At 53.0% G+C, this 10,306-nt stretch overlaps 1 protein-coding gene across 1 annotated transcript; it reads right to left on the bottom strand.

Moving 5' to 3' along the window:
- Positions 1–5: 5 nt before the first annotated feature.
- Positions 6–9,327, bottom strand: TGME49_314860 (zinc knuckle domain-containing protein). Its single transcript, XM_002364635.2, has 11 exons — positions 8,184–9,327; positions 7,328–7,539; positions 6,720–6,852; positions 6,315–6,425; positions 5,825–5,914; positions 5,138–5,297; positions 4,494–4,546; positions 3,820–3,960; positions 2,656–3,319; positions 2,131–2,244; positions 6–1,530 (listed from the first exon to the last, which is right to left on the bottom strand). The coding sequence occupies exons 1-11, from the start codon at positions 8,316–8,318 to the stop codon at positions 1,172–1,174; spliced, it is 2,172 nt and encodes a 723-aa protein (XP_002364676.1). The 5' UTR covers positions 8,319–9,327; the 3' UTR covers positions 6–1,171.
- Positions 9,328–10,306: the final 979 nt, after the last annotated feature.

Genomic DNA, 10,306 nt, shown 5'->3' with positions numbered 1-10,306 from the left:
AGAGAGTAGTGGTGAGCCAGCTTCTGGAATAGCGCTTGCGTCTGGTTTTGGGGTGGGTGTCTTTCTAGGAACGAGGCGACATACACGAAAACTACAACGTCTTGCAAAATGAAAAAGCACACGCTTCATCTCGTAGACACACAACAAGAGCCTACATGACCAGTCAGACACACGAGAGGAAAAATCGATAACGCCTTTGTATACGCTGGAACCAGACAGCACCGTCCATCGCATGCAGCTGCCAAACTCCGAGCCCACCTCGTGGCAGCCTTTACTGCATGCACGCGTTTATTCGATCACCACTTCACCAGCCCGCAAGAAAGATGCATATGCATGTAAACACAGGTACACACATGTCTACCCTCTAGACCAAAAACATTTAAATTTTCAACGAGGCATTAACTGCTTCGCGCCATGCGTCTTCCAGTCATCTGAAGAAGGCGTCGGCGCATCGGACCTCAGACAATCGTCCGACTGTCTGTATACGTATCCATCAAGGTCTCTCTCCACGCGCCACATGTATATACATACATATATATATATATATATATATATATACAAAAATGTGCTTGTATATAAATATACATATATGTATATATGTGGATAGGTTCGCGTCATGAAAAACCGAGAGTGCATCAATTTCGACGAAACGTGGTGCTCCCTGTGATGTGAATTTCTGCGGGTTTGAGCAAAAAACGGCGTTCCTCTGTCGCCTGGGCCTCCGGCAGGTTCCCTGGCTGTCGCCAGCGTGACTCAAGACCAACGCCCCATTATCTATTTTCTTCCTGTAATTTTTCATACAACGTCTTCTCGCACCGTGCTCGATCCTGTCTCTTTGTCTCTTTCTCCCCGTAACCGGGGGGTCGTAAGCTGTCTTGCTATCTCGGCCTTCGCCTGCTTCGGGGCTGTCAATCCGCCAGCCGCTCTTATATATACATATAAATCTACATATATATATATTTATGTATATGTGTATGCATATGCGTTTATCTTTACAATTACATACAGATAGATATGCATCCTTACATGTATATACATATACGCACATATATATATATATATATATATATACAAAGATAGACGTCGCGCGACTGTAGACAGACAAGGATCTGTGTTTCTCTTGAGACTCTGCGAGATTGCCCTTCGCACGATTCCCATCTCCACTCGATCCTCAGTCGTTCATGTCCATGTTGTCGTCGTCGTTCTTATCCAGTCCATCATCCGCGTCGGGGGCCGGCGGCGGCGCCCCAGCAGGGGCCATGGGGAGAGGGGGGAACGGTCCGGTCCCCGAAGCAGCGCCGCTGTGGGGCTCTTGAGGCGCGCCGGAGGCTCCGGGGAATCCCCACGGCTCAAAGCCGCCACGGCCGCCTGCCGCAGGCCGAGCCGCGCCTCCCGCGTCACTCGCGCCGGGGGAGCTCCCGGGGCCTATCGAGCCTGAGTGCTGACCCCACACTGGCGGTGCGAAGGCCCCAGGGAAAGGGCCTTGGGCCCACGAGTAGTTAGGCCCACCGCCCGACGCAGGGCCACCCACTGCGGAGCAACATGCACGCACAGAAACCGCTGCAGAATGCAAAGGAGAAGACGAAAGCACCCACAGTCGACAGAGGTCACATGGGAGTGGAGACAGAGTGGAAAAGAGCGGTAAAAAGGCAGCGAGAGAGACGAAGTTCCACTGCATGCGCTTGAGCGGATACAGTTTTGAGAGGCCTTACGAATCTTCTCCCCACGAGGTTCAACTGCAACCCCAGAAGAAGACCGCGGGGGTGTGAAACATCTCCACACTCCAGTCCCATGCGGCACAGACACTGGAAACTGATGACAGCAACACTACAAGGACAACAACGAACTGGCTCAGGCGACCGACTGCTGACTCAGCGGCCGTTCTATCCAATACATATACATATATATATATATATATATATATACATGAATATATATGAATATATATGAATATATATATATATATATGGCGGCATGTCCACATATAAAAGCGTATGTATCACAGTTTGCTTGGGTATGTGCATTTGGTGATTTATGCAGAGGCCCAGAAGTGGGTGCAGGGAGGACGCGCAAAACTCTGTTCGTGTTGGATGTCAAACTTCCTCCAGTTCCGAAGTTCTGCGAGCTTACTTCGATTCGGTCCGGGGCCTCCAGGCCCGCTGCCGTCCGGCCCCGACGGCTGGCTCATGGCGGGACCACCCATCATGCTGGGAGGCGGCACTCCTCCCCAAGGCGGAGGCATGCCTGTAGCAGCGAAGAGACGTGGAAGAAGAAGCAAACAGGAATCGGGGAGAGAAGAAGCTGAGAAGGGAGACGAAGGAGGCAGAGACGAAGAGGAGAGGAGAACGGGGTTCCCAAGATGACAGATGGAAAGGGTATTAAAAAAGGGAATCGCCAGATGTAAAAAAGACCCACGAGCTCAGCTGAATAGAAGGAAAACACACGAACGAACAGATCCAGCACTCGAAAGCAGCAAGCGGAGTTCAGGAAATAAGAAAGACAATCAACATTGAAACGCGTGCGTCCCGTACGCGTCAGAGCCGCACAACAGTCAGGGGCATGCAGCACACGGAAAGCAAATATAACGTCGCGCGTCGATACGGACCGCATATAAGCCGACGTACAGAGAGAAGAAGACTCCGCTACTGCACGTACCTGGCACTCCCATGGGAGGCATCATGATCTCGGGATAGGGAGAGCGTCCTCCAGGTCCGCCTCCTGGTCGCATGCCGTCGTTGCCCCTGCCCCAAGACCGCGGGTCATTGGACCCAAACTCGCCATCTCCTCGGTCTCCGTTGTCTCTCCAGAACTCAGGGCCTCCTCGACGCATGAACGCGTTCCTGTCATCATCGCCTCCAAACATTCGTCCCCCGCGCCCCCCGTACCCCAGGCCAGGGCGGCCCCGCATGGCCCCGGGGCCAGTTGGCCCGCAAGCGAAGCCCCCCGGCGGGCCGTCCGCGGGAGACCCGCAGTACCCCAGGCCAGGGCGGCCCCGCATGGTCCCGGGGCCAGTTGGCCCGCAGGCAAAGCCGCCGGGCATGCCCTCTCCCGGAGGTCCGGCCATCGGAGGCGGCGGCGGGACAGGCCCTCCCATGCGGCCGCCACGGCGCCCGTAGGCCGCGTAAGGCGAGGGAGAAGAGCGGTCGAAGGAAGGTGAGACGCCCGGCGGAGGCGTCGCAGTTTGGGCACCCGGCGTCGCCGAGGCGTAAGGCGACGCGCGAGCGATGTTGGACGGCTGCTCTGGACTCGACAGAGTCGGCTCGTCCAAAGCGTCCAGAGTGGAATCCCCTGTCAGCTCACTCATCATTTTGCGATACTCCTGAAACCAAAACGCACACAGCAACAGCTCCGATGCATGCTCTCTAACAATACACAGAGAAACACAGAAAGAGAAAGAGGTAAAGACACAGACGCACAGAGGTGAGATACACAGATAGATAGAGAGAGAAGTAGAGAGACATCAACAGATGCAGAGAGACGAAGGAAGATAAAGATGCACACAGACACATGCGCCATTTAGTTGAACCATACACAGCCATGCCCACATACAGATGCGTATCGGTTCACACAAAATCAAACACTGATAATATATATGCAAAAATAATATATATATATATATACAGATATAGATATACAGATGTATATATACAGATATAGTTGAACAATAGCGACACGTATGTACATCAACAGACGCCCCCAGAGAGAGACCCATATCCACATGCACGCTTACATACATATATATATATATATATATGCATATATATATATATATATATAGGGGGATGCCCAAGTGTATTTGCTTGTATGCGTTTGACGTACCGCATCCATCTTCATTTGTTCTTCCCGACTGCGGCCGACGGTTGGCGGTGGCGGCGGAGGGGCTGCCACTCCTACAGGGCCGTTCTGTCTCAGTTTGCAGTCCATCGTGACATGTCCAAAATCTCCACACAACGCGCAGCGCTGGAGAAAGAAATCCGCAGAAAACTCAAAAGGCGAAGGTCCACAAAGTCGGCGGAAAGCCACAGTTTCAGTCGACCGGCCTCTGTCTGCCGCCGGTGAGCATCTGTGCAGGCATGCACCAGGGTGTCTCGCCTTTTGTGGGGAGTGTAAAGGCTCCGCAGCCGAAGGGAAAGCAACTGAGGTCCCCAACGAGTGTGCAGTGGCGTAAGACGACAGTTGCAGTGGTCGCTCGCGTCTCGAAACGCTTCAGAAGACCGGTCCATCGCCCAGGCACATCACTGCGTGCGTGGACCTGGGGTTGCCCATTGTGGAGACAGGAACAGAGATAACAACGACCAGGGGAGACAGCCACCAAGCTTCCTGACGAGTAGACGTACAGGTCTGCTCATGTGGAGGGAGAGACAGAAATGCAACCAGTCCGAAGGCTTCCTCTTGGCATCTCGCATCTTCGCACAGAGTGCCGTCAACACAGCTTCTTCTTTGTGCATGCATGCGAGAGCACTTCCGAAAAAACGTCTTGCAAGGCGTCTTACCACTTCCGGTTTCTTGAATGGCTGAAGCTCCTGAGCGTCTGGGCAGTCTTGCGCTGCACAAACAGCAACGCATCACAGAGGAAAAGAATAGGCAAGCCAGGCCGCAAGTACACGCCAAGATGACAAATCACTGCGTACATAGAGACGTAAAAAATCCATTTGGACGCAGGTATACAAAAATCCGTTGGTGTTCTCGAGTATCTCAGGCAAGTCGAACGGTGTCTCGTGAAGACCCTGGACGGTCACCTCACAACGATGCTCTCTGGCACATGCAGCTGTACGTCTGAACCTTCCATATACATACACTCATACATATACATATATACATATATATACATATATATATATATATATATATATGCGCATCGATATAGCTCGATAACTCAAACGCATTCTTTCTCCGGCCATGAACCTACACAGTTCCAAACACAAAAATAGCCGACACACACTTGAATATCCAACGTGCTCTATAAAAATATGTATATATGTATATATATATATATATGTATATATACATATGTATATATATGTATGTATAGGGTTGTGTTTTCAACGCAGGTGGGGACGACTCAGATGATGTGTGTGCCTAATGATTAGAGGAGTTTGAGGCAAGGTTATCTCTGCGTGGAGAAGGTTTTTCTCACCTGTGTGGCCAGTGCCCTGGCAGATAGGACAGCGACGCTGCTCCAGATCGGAGTAGTTGACGCCATTCACGAGAGCCAGCTGTTCGAGGCCGCGTTTCTTGAACTCTTCATGTGCGGGGTGGAGAGGATCTAGGAGCGGTTCGATGAGAGCCAGCGCTTTCTAGCGAGGAGAGTCAAGCACAAGCGCAGTCGGCAGAAGCCTTCGTCTTTTTTCGGTTCTTATAAAGCAGGGAAAAGACCGAAGAGGGCAGCAGGAAGAAGGAGGACGCGGAGGAACACAGAGGACGAGTTCTTTCAACTCGAGAGCTGTGTCTTGCAGCACTGCAGTCTTCTCTGTCACGAGAGAGGAGAGGAGACGAGAGGAGAGGAGAGGAGAGAGGGCGCGGCAGACACACGACGAGGACGAAGAGAGAGATGAAAAGAGACGGAGACAAAGAAGAAAGAAGCGAACGAAACGACTAAGCGGGGAAGAACCCAACAGCGGATGGGAGAGGGGAGAAGAAAGAAACCAGGCGAAGAGAAGTCTCTTGACGCCCGGGCCAGGACGAAGGCGAAGGCGACGCATGCGACGCATAGCCTAACCTCGTCAACACAGGGGAGAGGCAAAAGGAGGAAACAAAGAGACAGGAGAGGAAAAAAAGGGACAGGAGAGGAAAAAAAGAGACAGGAGACAGCTGGGTCTCTCACCTCGACGGCTTCTTCAGTGTCTCCGCAGATGTGGACGTGCATTGGCATCGACGCCTCCTCCTCCGTCTGGTGGTCGCGTTTTCCTTCTTTCTGAAATGCAGAGCAAAAAGGGAGAGAACGAAAAGGATTGGCGAACGAACCGCCGGAAGTTGAGACTGAAGGAAACAGTGAGCAGAGAGAAGACGAAGACACACGAGAAGAAGGCGCGTACGCGATGAAGAGATTTGGGGGGAAGGCAGGAAACTGAAAGACCGGCAGAGCCCCAGGAACAGAAGAAGGAAGAGTCTCTGGAGAAAGAAGACGGAGACGAGGAAGTCTCGCACAAACACGGGCGCATACAGAGGGCACAGCAAGGGGAAAACGGTGGGCGAGCGACAGAAATCCTGACACCGAAGCAAAAATCAGAAAAAAGAGACAAGCACACTGGAGGCGAAACGTGGACATGGCTCCCGACAGAGAAGAGACGAAGAAGTTGGCGCTTCATTCGTACCTGCGTCCCGCGTCCTCTGACGGAAATCGTCGTGCCGCTCTCGGCCTCCAGGCGTTTGTGATTGCAGCCTCGGGGTCCGATTATAATGCCCATGAAGTTATAGTCTGGATACTGAACACACAGATGCGAGAAAGAAAATCGAAAACCAAAGCTTCCTGGTTCGCAAGTTTCCACGGTTGTTGCTTCGACTCTCTCATCTTCCTCTCCTTCGCACTAGTTCACCCTGCGCCGTTCTGTCTCTCTCTCTCTGTGTGCGTCTTCAGAAGGAAAACAAAAGTAGAGACTGCTGTCCTGTGTTCTCCACGAGCCCCTCCTCCGGTCGCGCGCTGCCGTCTCCTCGCCACCAACGCTGAGTCGTCCTTCTCTCCGTCTCCCAGGTGTTGGTTGCATGCGCTTCTTCCTCACCTTGTCGAGAGGGATTTCAATTCTTCGGATCTTCTTCGACGGCTTCCAGTCCGGAGGTGGAACAAAGCCTGGCAAATGCTTCACCATGAACTCGGTCAGACGCTGTTGCTCCGCCACCATGGCACTCCGGACTCTGCAAAGAGACACAACGCGTATGCGGCCGAAGCTGGAATCGCACATGGCATCCGAGTGGATCCACAAACATCAAGAAACCAGGCAAAAAACACCCCCGCTTGCATCGGTGGAGCGCCCGCAACCTTTCGCCGATATCTCATGTGAATGGGTCACCAGCTGAACGAAACATGCCGCCGGATCCGCCTCCGTGGTCGTCTCTTCTCTCCTCGCTTCCCTCACCTCTCTGTCTCTCATCCCCCATTGTTCTCTCGCTTGTTCTCTCTCTCTTATCTTTCTTGTCTCTCTTTCTCTTGTTCTCTCTCGGATTTTCTCTTTCTTCTTCTCCTTGTTTTCTCCCTCTCGTGTTTTCTCTCTTCTCCTTCGGTTTTTCTGTGTTCTCTCTTCCGTTCCCTTGTGTCTCGCGCGTTTGTTCTCTGCCTCCTCGTTCTCCTTCTCGCTCTCCCTCCATCTGGCGTCGGTTGACAGGCGCTCACCTGACTTCTCGGGTGTTGATTCGACCTCCGTTTCGGTCGTAGACAGGCGGAGGCGAAGGCGGTCGGATGTCGGGGTCCCCGAACTCGAATTCGCCATTGGCGAGTTTCCTCTGCAGATCGTCGAAGCGCTGCTCGCGCAGGAATCGGTCCATCTGCGGAGCTGTCATGCCCACAGGGAGGTCCACGTAGGGCGGCGGTAGGAAGTCTTTGTCCTGCGAAGGAACGCAGAAGACGAGAGACGCGGGAACCTACGAAGCGGCTGCGCCGACGGGAAGCCTCAGATGGTGAGAAGACGTCGCGCGACGGCGACGAAAGGTCGCAGCCGAGACACCGAGAGAGGCGCATGCGCGAAAACAGCATCTCCTCGCGGCGCAGCCACAGAGAAGGTGGAGACCGTTTAGGGTATGGCGGCAGAGTCCGAAAAGACGGAGGGAGCGCTGTAGAGAGGGCAGAGCGGCGGAGAGAGAAGGCGACAGCAACACGGAGGCAGAGAAACAGAGAAAAAGAGAGAGGAGAGATTCAGAGGGACACAGAGGTCGACGGAGAGGGAGAGAGAAGAGGCGAGAGAGAAGAGGCGAGAGAGAAGAGGCGAGAGAGGAGGAGAGAGACAGAGAGATATTCCGAAGGATGAAGAGAGAGGGAGAGAAGGCGAGAGAGACACAGACACAGGGAGAGGCCGTAAAAGCTCGAGAGGAGAGGATGTGGGCACCGCAAAACGCCGCGCGTTTGTTATCCGTACGCGTTCGCCACCAGTAGAGAGCAAGCCGAGAAAGAGAGGTGAGGAAGGAGACTGCAAAGAAGAAGACGCGGAAGAAGGAAACGAGGAGAGGGGAGGCAGGATGAAGCATCGACCTACTTCAGGAGGACCCCATTTGGAGTCGCCTTTCTTCTTCGTCTTGGGCCGTTCCCACCTTGACTTGCGACCTCCCTTCTCCTTCCCCGCGAGTGCCGCCTCCAAGGGCACTAGCGCCATCAACTGTTCCATCGACATGGTGAAACTACGGAGGGGAGGAGGAGAAGAAAAGTGGAAGCCGAAAGGAGGAACTGAACGAAGGCGAAATGGAGGAGAAGGATCGAGAGGAAGACGAGACGGAGAGGGAAAGAGAAGGAACGAAACGAAAAAGAAAAGGACAAGAAAATGAGGAAAGAGAGCGCGGGGACGGGGAAAGCGAGGGGAGACAAAGCAGGCGAGGAAGGGAGTGGTAGATGCGGGGGAGAGAGCAGGGAAGAGAGAACTCAGAAGAGACAGGTGAGGAGCGGAGAGTGAGGAAGAAGTGGAACTCGGCAGAAAGCAGCGAGAAAGAATAAAAAAGAGGGGGATGAACGCTGCTGAAGGAGTGAGATTGCCCGCCGCGATGTTTTGAAGATGTTTCGTGGACTTTTACGGAGAAACGACGAAAGCCGGGGATTCCAGGACTTGAAAAGGGGAGAAAGAGTCGCTCGCGTCAAGTGGGCAAGAGATGGGCGGCTTCTGGAGACTGCGCGTTTGAAGCGATCGAAAACAGTCGGGTGTATACCCAGAGACGAGAGCGTCTGGGAGAACGTCCGGCTCTTTTTTCCTCCAAACTTTCCAGAGGGTGTGGGGGAAAAGATTAAGGTCCAAGAGAGAAAAAGAAAACAGAAGTTTAGGAAAACGAAAGAGACAGCCCGACGGCGACAAACTGATGCCCAGACACGGAGGGCCTGACACGCATGGTACCTGTGTACAGAGGGAGAAGAGGGGGGTTAGGCAACGCAGTTTCCAGGATCTCCTGTTTCCGCCGAAATGATAGAAAATTGCACAGAGGTAAAGGAAAGAAACAAACTGGGAACCCACGGAAATGCGCCACAGTAAATTTGCCGTCAGCGAATCTGCTCTTCACCAACTGCAGACCCTTCCGCGACACCGGCCACAGAGGAGGCAAAGAACGTGGAACACGTCGTCATTTCTTTCGGCGGAATTCGACTCGCAGTCGATAAGACTTTCGTCGCTCGAAGAAAACGCCCAGACAGGGTAACGAGGAAGAACAGAGAAATGAGGAAAGGCGTCACGGATTCCCCGAGACGAAGACGGGCACCGAAAGGCGGAACGATGTAAAACTTTGCATGCACGCGTTTCAGTTGCCTTTGTCCAGGAAAACGCAAACGCGCCAGGAAGCTGATCGTCGCCCACGACGCAAGAGGCTAAAGACGTTTTCCAGGTTCTTTTCTCTGACAACTCTCTCGAGGGAAAGCCCAGAAACTGTCGTTCCCAGCGCTCCCACTTTCACTCCCAGTTCGATGATTCACTGACCGTACCAACGTGTGTTGAGTTGTTTTTAAGGCTGCGAGTACGAATGTCGCAGTCATCCACCTGTTAAACGCCGCTTTTCGTAAGCTGTTGAATTCCGGCATCCGGGATTCCTAGTGGGCCCAACTTGCAGAAACCAGTTGGAGATTTTATGTTACGACCACACAGGCGAAGTGGACGGTGGCTCGGCCAATTCGCAAAGCTCAGGTGTCGGTACTTCGTCTCTGATTTTTTGCCAACGTAGCCTGAGACGGTTGGTAGACGGGAGAGGTCGCAGAGCCTCCAACTCTCCACAGACGTCTTCCCTCTCTTGTTGTTTAATCTCAAAGGCGCTGGAATCCCACAGGTCAGCGTTTCTCAGCGAGGAAAGAAGTAGACGAACAACGGAACCGAATGTCGAGGGCGAACAGCATCCTAAGCAAAGGATCCTACGTGTAGAGGAGCAAATACCCTAGAGTCTGGTAAAGAACTGAGATGCACGGCACTCGCATTAGATCTAGAAGAACAAACGTACGCACACAATGGCGTGAAGACCACCCTGTTCTCGAGATAGAATGTGCACTGTCCGGTTCATGACTTCTTTCTTTTGCCTTTCGTCCACGAACTTAACGGTGTGAAGCCTCCCAAGATGACAAGCAGCTCAAACGTCACTTGACGAAAGTCGGTCTTCGTGGCGTGGCGATTCTCATTCTCGCCGAAAGGAACTCATG

Source organism: Toxoplasma gondii, chromosome XI (assembly GCF_000006565.2).
Source record: "Toxoplasma gondii ME49 chromosome XI, whole genome shotgun sequence".
Taxonomy (NCBI): domain Eukaryota; phylum Apicomplexa; class Conoidasida; order Eucoccidiorida; family Sarcocystidae; genus Toxoplasma; species Toxoplasma gondii.
Note: the sequence above shows the minus strand (reverse complement) of the source record. Positions and strands in the feature narration are given on the sequence as shown.

Bases quoted from the DNA above. Each gene is read 5' to 3' on its own strand.
- TGME49_314860 (XM_002364635.2), bottom strand. From the start codon at position 8,318: ATGTCGATGGAACAGTTGATGGCGCTAGTGCCCTTGGAGGCGGCACTC. The intron at 5,915-6,314 runs GTACGAATGAAG...TCTGCATTTCAG, and splicing joins TCAGAGGACGCGGGACGCAG to AAAGAAGGAAAACGCGACCA. The intron at 2,245-2,655 runs GTACGTGCAGTA...TCGCTGCTACAG, and splicing joins GCCTCCCATGGGAGTGCCAG to GCATGCCTCCGCCTTGGGGA.